Consider the following 20,805-nt stretch of genomic DNA (forward strand, 5'->3'; position numbering starts at 1 on the left):
ACAGTTATAAATGGAATGTGCCCCGAGGAAGGGTGCTATAAAGCTGCACCACAGAGCTGTGGCCTCCACAGTCCCGGGCACTGTCACCTAAGCGCTCAGCCTCGCATGACTTGCTGCAGGCTGGTGCAGATTAGAGCTATCGATTGCTCCCTTCATTGCTCCCCGCAGAAGGGTCTCTCTGTGCGAAAGGAAAGTAAGCAGTGGAAACAGACAGCTCAAGTATTGATCTGCTCCTGCGGGGCGGGGGGGCGGGGGAGGCTACATTTCCAAATGAGGGCCTGCACTCCTTCACACCACCTAAGAGAATTACTGCGATCCGCATCAGGGCACAGAGAGATGAGTGGATGAGCGGGAAGGGCAGGTCAAATGCTGGAGTGTTGAGGCCACCTCCTCTCAAGTTAGCTAGTCACAATTTCTCTCAGAGAGGCTAAGGATGCCATTCGAAATCTCTAGCTTCTCAAAAAACAAACAAAAACACATGACAACAGAGGCCTAGGATGGACATTAGTACATTCCTCTAAGGCAGACAGACTACTGCCACAGTGAACAGCCAGAGGCCACAAAAAACAAAACAAAAACAAAAAACTCCAAAAACACTGTCAAAGAGATGTGCACACATCTTCAAGAATGTCTGAGAGGTTTGCCAAAGCCAGAGGACAGCTTTTATTATAAAAGACAAAAACCTTTTCCTGACTAAAAGTTGACCCCTCCCCCCAGTGAACATTTAAAAATTAGTCCAAACTAACATTCTCCTCAAGGAAACCTCAATGACATAAATGACTTTCAAAAGATTCTTTTGAAGACAAACTTCCACAGGCACAAAAACATAAACTCACCTAAAAAGTCAAGTAAAATTATGAGGTACGTCACAATTCATGATTCTTGAAGGCAATATAAAATTTAATAAAGAATTAATGAGAGCATATTAAAATGAAAATAAGGAGCCCAATCAAGTTAAGAACAAAATTAACCCTTTAAATGTGTGTTTCTGTGGACATGGAAATAGAGTGAATTCGATTTTATTGCTTTTATAATTGATTTTTTTTTTTGGATTAAGAAGTCAGTATTTAGAACCAGTTATCTCTTTTTGGAATCCATTATAACTCATTTCTTCCTATGCATGCATAAAAACAACTTGTGGTATAATTAAATAAATGGTACTAGAGTCTACATTCCTCTAATTAGATATTCTTAAAATGTTTGCATTTCAGATTTTAACTTAACGAACACCTACTGAGTTCTTATTATGTTGGATGCAGGAGACTGAATGAAGAAGAATGGTCTTTGCCTTCCGTGAGCTCACTTTTCAGTGGAGAAGGCAGGAGCATCAGAATGAGCCCTGACCCAGTGTGGTCAGCACCACTCCATCTGTGGAAGACAGAGATGTCTGCTGGCCTCCTCCCCTCCTTGTTCCGGCAGGTTGCTGTTCCCCTCAACAGGTTGATTCTCCTCCTTTAAATGTGGGCTGGCCTTGGAACCTGCCTTGGCCAACAGTTATGGGCCCTCCAAGGTTAGACTGTGGAAAACCTTGCACCTTCCACCTGGGTCTGCTGGAGCCCTGAGCAGTCATGTATGAAGTCCAACTGCTGTGAGGTTCCTTTGCTGTGAGCTAGCCAAGTGAGAAGGCTGCCAAAAAGTGGACGAGGCTGGCTAGCCCACAGCTGATCTAGCTATGCTAGCACAGATGCCAGACATGTGAGAAACCTGGGTGAGAACCCAGCTGAGCCTAGTCAACACAGAGAACCATGCAAGATCCTCCCTCCACCTCTATAGAAGTCTAGACTTCATCCTGTGGGTCTCCAAAGTGGTATGTGAGAGGACAATGCTAGAGCTTCTGTTAATATTTATTTATTTTTATCTCAAGTTAAGGAGGAAATTAACCTTTACTGAAATTTAACACATGGCCTGAGACTGGTGCCTTCTTGCTGGTTCATCTATCAGAGTGTCCCAGGCTGGGTTCCTTGCTGAGGGTGAGATGCGGCAGGAACTGACAGTAGCTCCCTCATTCACTTTCACCACATACTGTTGTACTGTGGTTTACATGACCCTCCATACTAAAGTTATGAATTTTATTATCTTATAAATCATATAATCTTTCCAATACATTGTACTGAGGCAAGTCACGACCATGAAAGTCTTTCGTACCATGTAAACGTCTATTTTTTCTCTTACAGGAAAGTTCTTATAAAAGCTCTGAACATAAAGATGAATTACACATCAGAATTATAGAAAGACGAATGCTCTAAATTTGGTGACCTTTTCTATGATGACAAGAAGCTGAATTTATTCACTTATTCAGCAGGTATTTATTGAACAAATGTTTATTCTGTGGCAGGTGCTGAGGCTACATCCAGGACTGGTATTCACCTGGAAAGCACTAGAAAGGGTAACATCCTGCTCTTGTGGCACCCGATGTTAAATATTTTGACTACCACCCTTGGAGACATCAGTGAAGAAAACAGACAAAAATCCCTGCCCTCATGCAGAGGGCACAACATGAATAAAATGAGTAAGTAAATTAGAGGGTAATAGGGCTGTGGAGAAAATAAATGGGTAGTGGGAGGTGTGTGTGCATGTGCGTGCAGGTGGGGGTGAGCTTTTCCTGGGGAGGCTGGGGAGAGCCTTGGGGGAGGAGAAGGAGTGCGCCAGCTGCACATCCTGGGAGCAGTATTTTAGGCAGAGGGCTCCGAGCACTCGGGGTTTCCCTGCAGGACTTTGGCCTTAACTCTGAGTGAGATGGGGTCTCTGGACAGTGTGAACAGGGCAGTGACTTGGTTTGACACACATTTTAGTAGGCTGGCTCTGGCTGCTGTGCTGAAGTAGACTAGGGGCAGAGGTGGAGGTCGAAGAATGAGATAAGCAGTACATCTTTAGCCATACACCCTATGTATAGTAGATTCTACTGTTCCGCAAAAGTAAAAGAGACATATTGTCTGAATGAGAGAGTAACTGCTATTTGAGAGAAACATGCCACGGAGAGAATTCCTGAATAGAAATGTTAAAAAATGCTGCCTTCAGCATGGGAATTTATTGTTGAAAATGGTATATGTTTTCAGAAAGTTCTCAGATCTGTACTATCAAAAACTTGTAAATAGAATTTTTTAAAGTTGTTTCTAACCTTCCAAATGAAGATTTTTGTACATTTTCAATCTGAAAAATATGTAACAATGCAACAACAGACAGGACATCAGGAAAGACAAACTTCTAGCCAAATATCAGTAAGAACCGTAATAGAAATGGTGGCTAAGACTAAAATCTGAGCATGAGCTGTATGATTTAATAAACAAAGACAGAGATCCTCTGCTCTAGTGTATCTGTATATTTTTCAAGGTTATGTTTTCAGCTATGAAACCAAGTATCACAATAAACTGAGTTTAGAGAAACTCCTTAGAATCACTGCATCACAGAACTATTAAACCAAGATTATAAAAATAACAGCACATTTAATCCTATTGTACTCACTAAAATGTCACTAATAACTTAGTAAAAGCAAAATAATTTTATACCATTAAATATAAAATACTTCACATTTTTATTTATCTATTGTTCATCTTTATCACATCCTTTCAAAAGTATGATAAAGAAGACTTAATGTCATATTAGTAGAGTAAAACATGTATATACTTTAAAATAAATCAATATACACATTTAAATCTTATGCTTAAAAGTTTTTTTTTGTTTTGTTTTGTTTTTGTTTTGGTCCTTTGATGGGGTATATAATAAAAAGCCTGGAGACCTAGAGACGATGGAGGTAGGAAGTTGGTTCGAGCTGGGTGTCCTTGCCCCTTGAGGCAAGGATTGCTCCTACCACTCCATTCTCTCCTCTGGAATGGAATGAGCAGCTACATATAAGGACAATAGAAGACTGCTCACCAGGAGCCTAGTCATGGAAATAAACGCCTAGCACTATGGAATAGGCTATGGGCATTTATGTAATCAAGTGTAATTAGTTTACAAATATCCTTTTGTAAAACAAAATGAACAAAATTGTTCTGAAATGTCCAGAACATTTGAGTTGTAGATAACATACACATGAAGAGATAACTAACCAGAGATACACAAAAATATGAGAACAATTTGAAAATACAACTAGAAATAATATTTTCCCCTAGAGCTCCCTCGACCCTCTTATTCTTTTGTATCTTGTGTTTTCATGACTCAACAAATGCCCACTGGGCACTAATTGCATCCCTCTGTTAGAGCACAGGTTCTACTCCACCCTATGGCACAGTATAACCCTATTGACTGGGGAGCTTTCTGAGGGCAGGCCACTCATCTTCATATCCTACAGGGTTTGCCATGGCCACATCAATGTTGGAGGAAGGAGGAACACGGAAGCATGACTGCCTGACTTATCACAGCGTACGAGGTGGGATCTGGGACACAGCACAGGGGGGGCACAGCACAGACGCTTCTGGTTATAGAGAATGAGTGGGGTGCCAGGGCCTCCTTTCCACTTTACATGCACCCATTGGTCTGTTCATATATGATTCATTTTACAATCTTTTTTTTTTTTTTTTTTTTTTTTTTTTTTAAGGAGCATTCTCCTGCCAGTCTTATCCTGGGGCTCTAGATGTTGGGAATACAACACTGAACAAAACAAAGTTCCTACTCCCATGCACATTACATACTAGTGGAAGAGACATTAAATAAATGATTAGTGCTAAGGAGAAAATGGTGAGACTGCCTAGAGGGAGGGTGGGCTTGTTATTTTAGAAACTTTTCCGATGGGTGACTTCTGAGCAGGGACCTACGGGAAGGTAAGGGGTGAGCAATGCAGGTACTGCAGGAGGGAGGACAGTTACTAGTAAGTGTGCAGTTCTTGAGGCTAGAATATATTTGTCGGTCCTTATAAGGATGCTAGACTTTTCTGTGGGTGATAATGGGAAGTAATTGGAAGGTTATAAGCTATGACATGTTCTGATTTCTGTTTTAGAAGGAAAACCCTGGATGCTGGAGTTTTCCAAGGAGAGCAAGGAGAAGCAGGGAAGCTGGGAGGAGGCTGGGGTACTGGTCCGAGCAGCCGGGAGTGCGAGGGCATCTAGAATAGCCTGGGGGAAATGGGGTGTGGTATGAAGCAGTGGGATTTCAGTTATGTTTTCTGGATTAATTCATTTGACATACACTTCATTCTATACATCTTTACAATAATCAGTCTGTGGGGGATTATCCTCCTCATTTTATAGATAATGACACTGATAGAGGTAAAGATACTTTTTAAAAGCCCAAAATCTAGTTATTTAAACTCAAATTGAAACTCAAAGTCTGAGGCCTGCTATCACAAATCACCTGTTATTTTGAGCACTAATTTGAGCACTACAACTAGAAGACACACCTTACAATTTATCTGGCACTTGGAGGAAAATTGCTGCTGTAGAGAAAAGAGAATGCCCCAAGAATTGAGCCCTGACCACAAGAGTTCACTGCTACAGTCAGTGATGCTACCTAATGTGAGAGCTCGAAAAAGGGTTTAAATTGTTTTCAAGTTTCTCAAAAAAAAAAAAAAAAAAAAAAAAGAAGAAGAAGAAGAAGAAGAAGAAGAAGAAGTGTACTATTCTACTGAATTATCATTAGTGGAATTTTAAACACTTGGTCTACATGACAAACCCACTGAGGAAATTGGAGGGCCCCCAGTACATGTGTCTCAGCAGTCACTCAAGCAGCTCTGGTACTTCAGAAGCACAGCTGATCTGCTACCTTATTTAATTTCTGTGGCCTAAAGTGTGATAATTGGGGCAAATAAATCCAGAGAAAAAGAATGATTAAAGAGAATGAAAATTTATTTCAGAGAAAGCCAATAAATTAAAAGTACATCCTATCCTGATCTAATCTGAGCTAAAAGGCTAAAATTCTTCAAAAGTGGAGCAGTTTATGTGAAGTGTTTATGTACAAGTATATATGCATTTGTTTGACAAAATTATAGAGCATAAATACAGAAATGATCTGTTTTCCTTATTCAGATAACTTAAATGCTGTCTTCTGATGTAGATTTCTGATAAGCATTCCACTGTTCCATGCAGAGAATGTTTATCCTGTTAATAATAAGAATGTTTCTAAGACATTCTAAAGAGGCTCTCCTGTATTTAAAGTGGTAAAAAAAATTCTATGAAAACAATCCTTAAACCTAAAACCAATTTATATTTCTTTCTCATATTCATATTAAAATTGGTTTCTTGGGAGTATAAATTCAATTTAAGTTCACTTCACTTAATTTTAAATATATGAACAAAACATCTTATTTACTTTCTCATAGCTAAGCAGAACTCTTCTCAGGAAAATACGATGTGATGACAATTTTCATCTTTTTCTGGGAAAAAAGTTATGGTTCTTGGATATTAAAGGCGTAACATAATGGTGAGCAGCAGTAGTTCTCCCCATCAACTCCACGCCTTCTTTAAATTCCACTGAGGATGGCAGTTTGGATGGAGACCCCAAAATCTATTCTGTCCATCTGTTTTATTATTCTTAGAACAACTGTCAAAAGTTGCCCAGGGATCAAGTTGCAAACATACTAATTTGCCTTTGAAAAGTAGGCCCTGGGGGAATTCTGGAACTCTGCTTATAAATTCAGAATCCCAGCAGCTAGTGAGCCTGCCTACCCTTTGTGGAGGTATGAGACTTTGCACTTCCAGGCACACATCTGCCTCAAAGCCGGGATGCGGGATGCACTGATATACTTACATGCCACTTCATAGGCAAATAAGGGAGAACCAAAGGGACTTAGCATTAAGGGCTGGCTTGTTCCATGACAAGCAGACCCCGAGTTTTTAGGAGGCAGTCCCTTCATTGACCATTGATGGATTTAGGACCAAAGCTTTGTGCTGGAGAGTTTAAACAAATGTACATGGCAGAGGGACAAATATTCTGTACTCTTTTATATCCTAGGAGCAGACTGGGAAGATTGAAGACTGAAATGAAGCATTATAAGAAATAAGCTGAAGAAAAATACCACAAGCCACTAAATATTGTATTGTTTCATTTTTGTGATTCTGATGATAGTGAAAAGAAGATCATCTGGATATACAAAGTATCTATCAAATGTGGGTTATAAGTAATAATGAGCAATGTCCAATGGGGTGTCTGTTTAAAATATTGTGGCATTTCAGAAACATGCCATTGTTGGAAACTAGAGCAGTTGTGTACTTTTCAAGTTGGCTATGTTAAAGAAGTGTACAAAATATAACACAGACATCAAAGTGCATCTTGACTCCCTCGTGGCTTGCACATTGGACACCTGATTGTGAGGTAGGGAGGGTGGGAGGTGGAGAGAGAGAGGAGAAGAGAGGATTGGCTGGCATTAGCATTGATCCTCAAAGCTTCCATCCTCCCCCCACTCTGGCCCCAGTAGTCTTTATCAAGTCCTAGGGAATAAAGTCAAATGCTTCCAAAGCACAGGACCCCAAATTTGAAGCATAACATTCAAATTACCATTTTAGAGTTTGGTTAAATTCCACACAGTAAACCCTCTCGAGCCTTCACATGATGGCATTTGGGTTGTATTCACTCACAGATTACCAAAAAGGTATTCTGCTTTGATTAAAAAATTTACTTGAGTGTGTTGCAAATTACTCTAGCTCCGAAGCCTGCTGGGAGCTTGCTGCATACACTAAGGCAGACAGGCACAGAAGGGCTCACCATTTGGATTTGCCTGCTTTGTCCTTCCTTTGGCTTTGCACAATCTCTTATTATAATAAGGCATGTATTATCCTTTTCAGAGATTTGAATAACAGAAAGTCTCACTTTCAAATATATTGCTTATAATCCCAGAGTCTACTAAATGTTCTGGGGATGCTGTTTATGGCATTATGTTCCTTTCAAAATGCAGCTGATAATTAGTAAACTCAAATTTGATTAATGTTGGATTAAGAGGTTCTGATGTCTCGCTGCAATGTGTTATTTCAGTCTGTGGGCCCTGGAAGAGATCATCCTTAGGAAACTTGTTCCTTCCTCTTTCCAGAATGGAAAGATGAGTTTAAAACCCTGATTTTTTAAAGAGAGAATTCAGTTTTATTCAACTTTAGTCGAATTCAGTTTTTTCTTACTCTTTTTTGTTTTCTCACTTTGAAGTTGGAGCCAATGAATTAATTATTTTAGAGCAAACAAAATAAACTAGAAATAAAAGTCCTCCTTCAAAAATGCTGAGGGTGAGTGAGCCCTTCCAGGTTATGGGACAGTAATCTGGCATGGATTAGTAGTTCAGACAGTCTGAGCTCTCACTAGGCCCAAGTACCAGAATTTTGAGAATACGAAGATCTCTGAAAACAAAAGACCTGTCTGGTAAAAATATCAAAGCCCATGAAAATGGTCATAAATAATACTTGAAGAAAAGATTTACAATTAATGCTATTTTTTGTTAGGATTCTAAAAAGGCCTGGAATGGCCAGAATTTCTTCCATGTTCCATGGCTAGAAGATTCCATGTTTGTTCGTCACCTCTGTTTTTAAATTCATAATCTTGTTTGCCTACTGCTGAAGAGTGTGGGAGAATCAGGAATAATGGCTCCCTCTGAAGCTGTGCCATTCCCAAAGTAACCATCTGAATACTAAAGAAATATTGTCATTTATGAAATGACCTTTTGCCCTTTGAATATTCAAACATTAATAAATGTTAAATGCCTGGAAATCCTAGCAGCATTTTGAAAAAAGGTAAGTAGGGTCAGCACATTCTCTTCTGCATGCTTTTGACATGAAGACCATTTCCACTTTTCTAACAGCTTTCAAATAGCAAAATGTATTTGGGAACAACAGTGGAATTTGTGTCATCATGACCAAATGATTACGGTGCAAACCCGAGATTCTTCTGGGGCCCAGCAGGCTTCTGGTCCCTATGGAAACCAAACCTCAGATATTGTCCTCCACTCAGCTGGAGGACAGAGCGAGGGAGGCTTTTGTGCTTGGTAAGATTTCTTCCACAACCTTCCAGCACCAGACCCTAGTGCTTCCTCCCGACTCTTTTCTAATTGAGATGCAAATTAATCTCTCTGGCTGATTACACTTCCCTTAAAGCTACTGACAAATGCAGCTGTAACCAGAGTTTGCAGACTTTCCAACAAGTGACTTCAGCTGTCAGTATTTGCATGCCCAGCCAAGGCTCAGCCTGCTCCAGGTCTCAGACTTGCGGAGACCTTCCCTTGGGCATTGCAGGCGTTTTACTTACGTGTATAAAATTTACAGGCAATTAAGAATTAAAAAAAAAAATCCCTACAACTATGTTCCTAGGATTTAGAAATAGACTCTAACAACCAACAACATCATTTAAGGCTTTTCCAGACACTTCTAACCTGGGCTGGTCATTCCCCTCCTAGGGGACCATAGCTTTAATAGCAACATGAGAGTTCCTTTCCATTTCCTTCTTGTCTGCAGATTTTCTGACTTTAACACTGTTTGAATTCAATCCCTCAAAATCTAACAAAATACATTTATGGCTCTAAGGAAATGGGCTTACTAACAAACCTTAGACTCTCAATAAGATTCCATCAATTTGAAAATCAAGTATAAAGTCATCATTCTAATTGTCAAGAATTTCACATAAATGTCCTTCATTAACTTTTTTTGGGGTGGTGATAGAAGGATTATTATTTAGAATGCCCCAGAAAAATAATAAGCACAAAACACTATATTGTTCAATATAAAGAAAAATACATATAAAATCCAATTTTTCAGTAACAATTCAACCATTTTCTTCTTTTGAATACTACTATCTATGTATTTTTGCCGATATAGTTCACTGTTAACTATTTATTGAGTAATTGCTGTGTGCCAAGCACTGTTCTAAGTGCTGAAGATGCAGCTGTAAACTAAACATTCAAAAATGGAAAAAGGACTTAAAAACATGTATCAATATATACATACATAGGTAAATATTCTATTTCTAGAACTGTATTTCTTGAATTAAGGTTTTCTATTTAAAAAATGCAATTTTATAAAACGATTTCCTTGTCTTTTGTTTTCCAAAAAAAAAAATTTTTTACCAAATTATTCTCTGTCCCTACACACACCCCCACACATCTACACACACACTCACAGTGTACTAGGAGGTGTATGTGAGAGGGATATCAACAGAATGGAAGTATGCCCCGCTGGGAAACTTAACAGTATATTTAGGAGAGGAGGATAGAGAGGCCCAGCCTGGCAAGGAGAGCGTTAGAGGGCTAGATGGCTGCAGGAAGGTGAGAAGAGACCCAAGGGGTTGGGGGGCAGCAGAATGGCCAAGAGGGGAATCCTGGGGGGTCGCCATTTCCAAGGGCCCCAGAGTAGGAAGGAGCACACACCCTGTAAAGGACTGGTGATGAGAGAGATGGCCCAATAACCAGCAATCTGAGAGTGGGAAGAGGGGAGGAAAGCTGGGACTATTACTGATATTTCCCTAAGCACGGTGCCAGAAGCCCGGTTTCTGCAGATTGTTAGATTTACAATAACTTTTCCTTAGCATAGAACAGGCTTTAGCACCTATGATGGTAAAAGGTAAATACTTCCCAGGTCCTAACTCCACAGTTGGGTGGTTCCAGTTTTTACAATAGAGGTTTAAACACCAATACTTATTTATGGGGGCCAGGCTGGTAATATAACAACTACAATAACACTTATAGGACTCTCATTAAGAACCAGGCACTGTCTTACCTGCTTGGCTCACTAACCCTTTCACCAATCCTCAGACGGCAGCCCGGGGGGGTGGGGGTGTGTGTGACGGGGCTGGGGCACAATGATGGCTGCACCTGGTGCCAGACCTCAGTGAGGGGAAGACATGTGGATAGGCCGGGCCGTGATGAACAGGAGAGCACATAGCCTGTATGGAGCCTGATTGCTGCCAGCAGGAAAGGAAGCCCAGGTGGGGTCAGAGGTTTCAATTCTTCAAGAGAAGTCAGAAATCTAGGTTTTTTAAAATAGAAAATCTCCCAATTGTTCAACATGGCTGTGAAACTTGATTTTTTATTAGTAAGGCTGGAGGCCTACTGCAGTTCAAACAAAGCCCATCTGGGGGCTGGATTCGGCCTGTAGGCAGCTGGTTTTGTAGGCTCTGGTTTTTGAATGTTTGCTTTGACATTGAGCTAAAAGCTGTTTCCTGGTTTCCTCTGTTTATTGGTTCCAGTTCTGCAGCCTCATCTTCTCTTTAAATCTCCTCCCCCTCCAGGCCTCCTGAAACAACCTCTTCTTGGTTTTAATGGTTCCCTGAGACCTAAAATGCAGTGGTCGCGACTTCTGTGCACTTGCTCCAGGTGGGTCGAGGTCTCTCTTATGTGATCCCAGAGTGGCACACCACCTTTTACAATGTGACCTGAGGCTGTGGAAGCAGAGGGATGATGCCCCTGTTCCTGTGACTCCTATGATCAAGACCTCATGTTCCTCGTGCTGTGGTTTTAGAGAACATGGTTTGGTCAGCCACTGCATCACCCTTTTGTCTCTCATCTCGAATCTGTGCTCAACCAAAATCCTCAGACGTTTCCCACAGTGATTGCTATCATGCTCTGTCATGCTCATCCTGTACCCACAGAGCTGATGATTTAAACCCGAGTGCATGGCGTTACAGTTACCCTCCTAGACCTCACCTTGTTGGTTTCGGCCTGGAAATCTCATCTGTTGAGATAATCCTAATTTCTGATTTTGCCTTAAAAGTAGGATTTTGATAAACATGTGTTTTAGACCTCTGTGAAATGTGATGCTGAAAAGTTGTTGAATGGAAGAATAGTTGAACAGAGCTGTGGTACACACATCGTACCGGAGTCATAAGGGCCCTGGTAGATTGGTGGTCCATGAATATTATAACGCATTTTAGGTTTGGCCACAGTGAAGTCACCCAGCTCCCATGGGCCCATATTTCTCTCTCTTACCTGCTAGATAATTATAACACTTTATCTTGTGTTTTACAAATTAAGATTTATATTTATTATAAGTTTTGTCTAATCTCTGAGAATAGTAATCTTATCAAACAAAATAAGTGTGTCTGAAATAACTCTTTTAACTCTTTTCTGAAGGCTCATAAGTAATCTAGTTTAACAATTTTACAAGGCATCTATTCAACATGATGAAATTCATCTTTTAATCCTTTGCCCTGAAGAAAGTATTTTCCTATTTTCAGTTCTGAGCATCTGCTTCATTTTATATGATTTCTAAAAAAAAAAAAAAAAAAAAGTTCTTGTGGTTTGTGGTTCTAAGACCACTGTTGTAAATTTGTTTTAAAATCAGGCATACTTGGCCTTGAAGGCTGGACTTTACTTGAAGGGGCCAATTCTTTTTTCTTATCGTGTTCTCAGTGATTTGAGTTTTAATTCGTACACTGACACTACTCTGTCCCTTCACATGTGAAGATGGAGGCCAAGAGGGATACGGGTTAATAATGACGACCGTCTGTCAGCACGGGGCAGAGCTCCTCTTTCAATCCTGATGCGCTTGTTTTAAATAGAAACTCACCAGAGGCTGCTCTTGCGACTACGCTGGCTGCTCTTCCATGCCGCTCCTTTTTCTTTCTCAGAGAAATAGTTTTTAACTCTATAATAAAAAATCTCCCATTTCTTATTCCCTTTCACAGCCTCAACGCATCCATGCGGACATGCCATTTTTGCCTCTGAATTCGACTTTTTGAAGTGGCAGCGTACCGGTCTACTTGCATTTTTCTCCCCCTCTTATACAAACTCTAATATGAACTCATTGCTTTTTGCAACACTGAAAGTTACAATCTTATATTACTAAGGAATGGATCCGAAATAGTTCTCCTTATTTGTTCCCTCTGTCTTCTGAGAGATGACATTGTTTGCCAGCCAAGAATTTATCAAATGCTTGTTGCATTTACTGGAATGTACCTTGGAGCTAACACTGAGTAGTGTAAATCCCCATTACAACTATATTTTGCCTTTGGGCCTGTTTAGAAATGTGGATTAGAGAAGCACTGTTGATGCCCTACCATGTAGAGTATCACTCCATTCTGGCTGCAGCTCTTAAATCCAGCCTTCTCCCATGCATTTTCCATTCTCAGGCACTACAATCCCACCCAGGAATGTTTTCTTTCTTTTAGGTGCTGCTATTATCTGATATGTTTTTGCCTCTTTCTTTGAAGTAATTCAGTTCTAGGTCATATTATACCCAATTTTCCAGGTGAAGACTTGAGGCTGCTAAAGAAGACACAGATATGACCTCCTTGGAGACTGTGTCTTGCTTGACCACTCCATCGAAGGTAAAGCTTCTTTCTTTCCTTGCTTTTCTGAGAAATGATTCTCTCCTTTTCCTCCACCTCACCCCTCCTCAAAGCCTATCCTTCCAATGTGATGCTCCAGAGAGTTCTATCCTTGATTGTCATCTCATTATCTTCTGCAAATCTAGCAGGTCCCACAATGAAATAGTCTACCTGTTTTACATAGGTATCTAACCCATCCCTCTGCCACTGCTTGAGATCAGGCCCTGACTTTCTCACAGAACTCCTTCCACTGCCCCTGAAATGCCTTCATCCCTCTGTCCTCTCCATGTGTGTGTCTCCCGCACATTGTCATATGAAGCATCTGTGGTTCTCAAATGTGATGTACTCTTTCAGAACTTAGTCTGTAAGCAAATAATGTCCCCTCACTTGGAATCTCTTATGTTCATATTTCTATTCCTAATGCCTGGCCCATGGCAGGGACACAGTAAATGCTGACAAATACACAATTGGTTCTGCATGGCAAAACACTATGGAGCGCCGCTTGACTCATTTGCATATACTTTTCTTGAGTATATGGAACAAGTGGAGGAAATTAAAGGTCTGTGCAGAAAAAAGAACAAAGATCCCACTAGAGAGGAAAGGAACAGGATTGTTACAGCGTTAGTGAGAGAGGCCATTTATGAAGGTGTATATATTGAGAACAAAACTTAGCAATGATATTAAGAAGTCATGAGTCTAAGAAAGAAGCTCTGGTATTATCAACTATATCTGCTAATTGTAAATGAAACTAAATTTCACATGTGAAACGATGAGGTACAAAATTACTTTTTCTTAGGCAGTCCAGTTCTCTCAAATCAAATGCTGATAGTTCCAGAGAGGAGAGATGGCAAATGCCATTGAGCCTATTGTTCTGTTGAAGTGGACGTTAATTTGAAAAAGCCACCATCTGTTTGATTCAGGGTGAACTCCTCCTAACGGGCACCCTGCATATTGTGCATAACCTCTTCCCTGAAACAAGTTATCTGAGACGGAGAATGAAAGCCCTGGCTCAAATGGTTTGGGAAACTTCTATCAGCTGACAGTGGTTTGATTTTGGAATCTTTAGTTGGCCTGGGAACTGTAAACATGACATGTGGCAAGCTTCCCATTTACAACACTCTAGACACAGGAACAGGCCCTCTGATTGCCCACAAGGGATAGAAAAAGCAGATGGCAGGTGAGTTGGCCCTCATCACTCAGAAGAGCGGTGGCCACAAGATGAAGGCTCCACTTGACAGATTTGATTTAGCCTGCCGTGGAAGTTACCAGAAAACCCAGGAGGGACAAAGGGACTAAGCTGAAATATTACTGCTTTCCAAACACATCCCTAATGTGTTAACATTTTTTTTTGATCATGTAAGACAATAGTATTTTTCAGTCTCCTATGAGCCTTCACCACACAGTTCCAACTGTTTGATCACTTAGCCAAGGGTGCCCCAAACAAGAACTCCTTTGATATTGGTTCTAAGCTGGATTTACTACTTAAAAAGATCCTCAAAAGGCAAATTCATTCCAACAATTCCCCTAGTAGCCAACTTAATAAGAAATGTTGCATTTTTTTTAACATACTATACGAAATTGATATGCAACTGCCCACATTTCTACTTCTAGTTAAATATTATATAAGACTGAATTACAAATGAAACTATTTTAAGGCAGTTAAGTATCAATCATTAGCTGGAGAGGAAAAGGAGATAAGAATACCTACTGCAAACTAATTCTATTGGCTCTTTTCTTTATCATCAGGTTCAATGTTTGGCTATCTCTGGTCAATACAAAAAAGCAACTGCTCCTTCTCTAAAGGATTTACAGTATGTCTGAACTAAACAACATGCCCTTTGTTTATAAACCAGTCATTCTGATACCTAGAAAGTGAATGACATTTGGATAAAAATGAACAGTTTGGTAAGGTTCTATTTAACAACTGTAATCTAAATATTAGAAACAAAATGGCGATACAGGATTGCCCATATAAAATGGCTGTGTTGACAAAGAAATCTCCTTTTCTTTGCCAGCACCCACTACTGTACCTAATATCTCAGGGAAACAGTAATAGTCATTCTTTCTCAGATTTTTGCTCTCTTAAACAAACTGCGTCTTCTAGAGCACACATACAAGGTGCTTTATTCCGTAATGGGTCTTAGCTCATATGTCAATAAAATTTTGTCAAGGGCTATACTGTCTGGCTTTAGGAAGGGGAATCAATCTAATAAACTCCAAGGAACAGAGTTCTCCAACTCATATGGTGGGGAGAGGGTGTTTTGGAATGGGCTCCAGGCAGAGCTTCATGGGCATGTGAACTGAGCAGCTGCACAGGGCCTTATGCTTATAACAAACCCTGCTTGGTTTAATATTCTGCTGCTGCCATCTTGAAATTCTTAATAATTTTACCTTTGATCTTGTGTTCTGCACTTAAAGTGATGAAACAATGAAGCATGCACATGGGCAGAGGAGATACACAAAATATGCTATCTGCTGGCTCCTTGCTACCTGTCCCATGTGCACATAGCCTTAGCAGTGCTCCACAAGCATGGACTATCAACAACCCACAACGCCTGGGAGTTTGGAGAGACCCATAGACAGCACATGAGAAGTATGCCACTTACTTTATGACTGAGTAAGTAGGGGGACTGACTACCCTGAGAGGCTACTCTTCATCTAAATGCATGAAGGAAAAATGATGTCTCCTACTAAATGTGAATGATCAAGGAGCCCTACATATCCTTAGTTGTGTTACTTCCATGTACGGATGCTCCTCAACTTATGATGGTAAGTTGAAAATATCGTTAGGTCGAAAATCCATTTAATAAACCTAACCTACTGAACATCATAGCTTAGCCTAGCCTACCCTAAATGTGCTTGAACACTTACACTTGGAGCCTATGATTGAAAAAAACCATCAAACACAATGAATACACTGTAGAAGAGCATCAGTTGTTTACCCTCATGGTCACATGGCTGGCTGGGAGCCACACCTAGCTGCCACTGCCCAGATCATGAGAGAGCATCATACACATATAACCAGCCTGGGAAAAGATCAAAATTTAAAATTCTAAGTACAGTTTCTACTGAATACATATCACTTTCCCACCATTGTAATGTTGAAAAATAGTAAGTTGAAGCATCATAAGTCAACAATTTACTCTAAAAATGATCCCTGTGTTAGCCAACAATTTATTCTAAAAATGAAGACATGGAAAGAAAGGGAAATGCAGGATGATCCATAGATCTTTTTCCTGACAGCCCTTTTATACTCATCAGTAAACTGAAAGGAGAGAGTTGGTACAATATGTCCATATGAAGAGTGAACTAATAATAGAAAATAGGTAAAAGTTCTGTGCAGTGCTTCCAGTGTTCTGGTAAGAATGAAATATATCCATGTAGGAGTTATGAAATACAAACTGTATAATTTTGGTGATTCTGTATGTGAGTTAAATGCTTTTATACTTACACATTAAATGTGCATTGCACGATACAAAAAATGATAAAATTAATGATAAAATCAATAATTTAAATTTTTAATATGTCTTTACTTAAAATGACATTAAACAATAAATAAAAACTATCGGGTCAAGTCGAGAGAAAAGTCATAAAAGAATGGAAAAAGCTTTATATTTTAGCATAGTTAAAGGCATTTCCCCCTGCTTTTGAACAAGGAGCCCCATATTTTCATTCTGCACTGGGACCCACAGGTTACACAGCCAGACCCGGTTTCAGGTGTGTCCAAACTATTGCTCATCTTCTCAGCCCTTGAGGGGGTTGCAGGGGCTTGAGTGGTGGCTTCTACACTCCCTCCCTACCTGTTGCCCTCACATCAGACAGCCTTGAACTTGTACTAAGATTAGAATTTTCAAGGCTGGCCATGAGGTGAAAGGGTTAGGGAAGCTCATTCTTGCATCTTTCACAGGCACCCTGATGGACTTGACTGTGCATAAAATCCTAAAAAAACCCAAGTTTACCACTGGAGAACACTCTGAGTCCTTGTACTTGCTATGTGTCCTCTGCCTGGAATGTGCCCTGCCCCCTGGGGACAGTTTCTCTCTCATCCCTCCATTCTCAGCCTGTATGCTCTCTCTGTAGAGGCCTTTCCCCAAAGGTTTCACATCCCCTCTTTAGTTCCTTTACAGACCTCGATTAGCTTGTGCGTCTTCTCTATGAAGCATGGAGGAAAAACCTCATCCATTTTGGTCCCCATACACCCCTAACCCCTAGCACAGGGCTTAGGAGTACACAATGACTGTTTGGTAAACAAGTGAATGTAAGGAGGCACCCATGACTAGGATGTGTTAGGTTATTCAGTGTTTTTCCAAATTCAAATCTAAAATTTATCTCAATGTAGCAGTGAATTCTAGACATAAACTATAATACAAACTAGTTTAGGCTTTTGCCAAAGCATATAAGGACCAGGATATTTTAACAAACAGGTTAAGAGGGCAATTAATTATTAATAGCCTGGAAAGATATCTATAAATATTTAAAATTTCTAAAAATTGGTATTAGTAATTTTAAAAATAAAATGTAAAAAAAAAAAAAAACCCAAAACCCCTCCTTTTTTTCCCCTTATTTTTTCCACTTCTCCCAACTTTTCTTCTTATTTTACCTTTGGTTTTTGGCCTGAATATTAGCCTTTTTGCAGGCAGAAATTAAGGAACAGAGTGATTAGTTAAGTGATTAGTTCTTGCAGAGTTTTCCCCATTGGCTACATCTCTACAAAAATTTTATATATTATTTTTTGTTTAAAATAATTTATTTGAATAGCACCAACTAAATCTTTTCAAGGTGTAAGACAAAAGAAAAATATTAAAATATTTTATAGTAATCAACATGATAGGTTTTGCTACTTTCTCCTTTTTAATTTCTATACTAAGTTGTCAAATTGGTTATTTTATGAGTTATTTTAGAATACAGAATTTACTGACTTTAGCATCAGTAGCTCTACCTGGCATCCACATTAGTTCAATATGATTGCTTGAAAAGTTTTTAAAGTAATACTGAATCCTATCCTTAGAACTTTAAAAAATAATGTTTTCCTGAAACCTTATTATACTGATGCTATATTAATTCTTATTTGAGAAAGAAGTGTTTAACAAAATAACAAAGCATGTATTTTTGTAATGAGAAGTTCAATGTAGAGAAGGTGATGTGACAAAAATCACAATAGACTTATATAAAATGAAATTTTCGTTTGCAAATGAGGTTTTTTTTTTTTTTGCCTTCCTCTGACATACTTGACTGATGAGTGTCCTGCTCATCCTAGTTGACATGCAAACTGACAAGCCAATTGCCAAACAGATCTTTCTCATTTCTGCCAAGAACTCCTTTTCAACAGCATGTGAAATAAAAACTCCATGCTGAAGGCTGAATCAACACCAGCCATAAGATTAAGTCTAGAGTGCTGTGGAAATCACTGCAAAGAATGCCATCTCCCAAACATGCACCACCAGCCTGGACAAAAGCACGGGGAGCATGAAGAAGGGAATAATGCTGCCCTAGCCCCCGGGGAGGAACCAGATGGGACCTAATAGCTCTTTTCTACTACTAATTTCTATGATAATTCCAAGTTGCCACATGGCATATGTATTTTTTTTTTTTTAATCTAAGGAGAATATCAGTCAATGAAATGACTAAGATTTTAATGAAAGGTATTTTTCATGAACTGTATCTATTCACACATGATATTTCTCACCCATCCCTCATCCCCAACACATCACTTAGAGTTTGGTTGAGGGAAGTAGAGAGAGCAAGGTCAAACAGTATGTACAATCATTATCAACAACAATTAGAAACAAAGTAGTTCTAAGTTTTATTAGGAGGTCAGATGCTTTTTGCAGCAATTTCATATAGTCACCTTAATTTATTTTTCTTATAATCAGAGCTCATGCCTGGATTTTATGATGATAGCATGCCAACTAATGTTTAGGGGGAAAATTATAAAAGTGAAATTTCTTTTGTTTTTAAAGAGAAGACCAGGAATCAGAGAAGGAGATATTAATTATTTGGGAAAATAACAAAAGAATCTCTAGCCATTCTTACTGATGAGTTTAAATACAACTTGGTTGAGGTGCCTTTCCTTGCCCTCCCAACCAGATGCAATTTCTCCCACCTCTGACCTCCTGGAACACTGTTTGTATTTCTCTGGTGGCACTTGCCACATTCTTTGATTTATTAGAGTCATTTCATTTGCTGTTGGTTTCTGGTAGGCATTCTGAGTGACCCCATTACATTTTCCTCAGCATTCCACCTTAGATAAACAACAGACTGCACCATATAGGGATAAATACAGGAGATGGAACTTGTGGAAACATATTTGAGAAGATATGAGCATCTTTTGGTAGTCACAGCTTCTCAGCACAAACTTATGTGATTAAATCGTAAAAATAAACTCTAAGTTTGATGTAGTACATAATTATTACATTTAATATAAACTAACAAATGGCATGAAAATCTCTGTTATTTTCAACACAGCTTGAAAACAATTCTCTCTTCATTCTTCAATCCAGTTAATACTTACCTCTTATAAAAACTGCCAGGAATCTGGATTCTGGGAATGTTAATAAGTTGCATATTTAAAGCAAAAAGATACAAACTCTGGTAGAGTGGGATGAGGCACTTCACGGCCCTGCTGGCATTGATGCATGTGGCACATATTAGGCTTGGCAGTAGCTTCCCACTCACTATGGCTCCATCAAACAGAGGCCCAAAAAACGGAACCTGTTGATTCCAAACAGAAAAACACTTAATTTTCAAAAACCCGTAAAAGTAAAATCAAAGACATGAGAACAGCTGATTGATATTTCAGACTTGTCATGAACACGAAGGCTTTCACTCACAGAATAAATGCTGACTTTAGCAGGGACACAGGTCAAGGGCTTTCAAATCAAGGAAAACAAGATTGCTCCACAATGTTCCTCTACTATGAACTCTTTAGCAAAATTTCTGATGACAACTTGTCACCAGGTTATTCTTTTTTGTGTTGGTTGTCATTTACAGAAATGGCATTATTTTTTCTGAGTGCCTATGCTGTGTGGATTATGCACAATACACAGCCCTGCTTTACTGCATACCTCTAGCCTTGATCCTTTTGAAAATATAGTTTTGGACTTGGCAATATTTCTGCATGGATCCTGATATACAATAACTTTTAATGGAGATGATGACTGGCCCTGTTAGCAATTATAAGGTCCTACTTAAAGTCCTTATTCTAAAAACTTCTTTCCCTCTGCTTCCAAGATATTGTATTCTTCTCACTTCTTTTTCTTTTCTTTTCCTTTTTTCTTCTCTTTCTTTTTTTAAAAGAGACTCAGCTTTCCTTTACTGTACCTACTTCTACCATGTGGGTAACCCACAAGGTTTTGGTGCTTTTCTTCTTTGTATTTCTTTCTTTTCTCTTTCATTTTTTATTTTCCATTAGAATTTCATCGACTCCACTTACTAGTATGGAGATTGTCAGCTCCATGAGGTCGAGGGCTGAGTCTGCCTTGTAACTCATATTTATTCATTCATACTTGCTTAGTCATTTATTCAAAAAATATTTATTATGTGACAGATACTGTTTTATTCACTGAAGACATAGCAGTGAAAAAAAAATCCTGATTTCACTGAGCTAAGAATTTATTGGCATTTTAAGAGAGTGAACAC

The 20,805-nt window shown here is 39.3% G+C and overlaps 1 protein-coding gene across 5 annotated transcripts in view; it reads right to left on the reverse strand.

The window, feature by feature from the left end:
• Positions 1 to 20,805, reverse strand: part of RALGAPA2 (Ral GTPase activating protein catalytic subunit alpha 2) — a 284,872-nt gene that overhangs the window by 57,069 nt on the left and 206,998 nt on the right. For 4 of the 5 annotated variants that reach the window (XM_036229723.1, XM_036229724.1, XM_036229725.1 and 1 more), the window contains one exon: positions 19,751 to 19,878. In XM_036229723.1, coding sequence (XP_036085616.1) covers positions 19,751 to 19,878 — 128 coding nt within the window. Of the gene's footprint in view, positions 1 to 19,678; positions 19,879 to 20,805 lie in introns of all 5 variants that reach the window. The other variant, XM_036229721.1, reaches the window with a different exon arrangement.

Source organism: Rousettus aegyptiacus, unplaced genomic scaffold (genome assembly GCF_014176215.1).
Source record: "Rousettus aegyptiacus isolate mRouAeg1 unplaced genomic scaffold, mRouAeg1.p scaffold_m13_p_12, whole genome shotgun sequence".
NCBI lineage: Eukaryota > Metazoa > Chordata > Mammalia > Chiroptera > Pteropodidae > Rousettus > Rousettus aegyptiacus.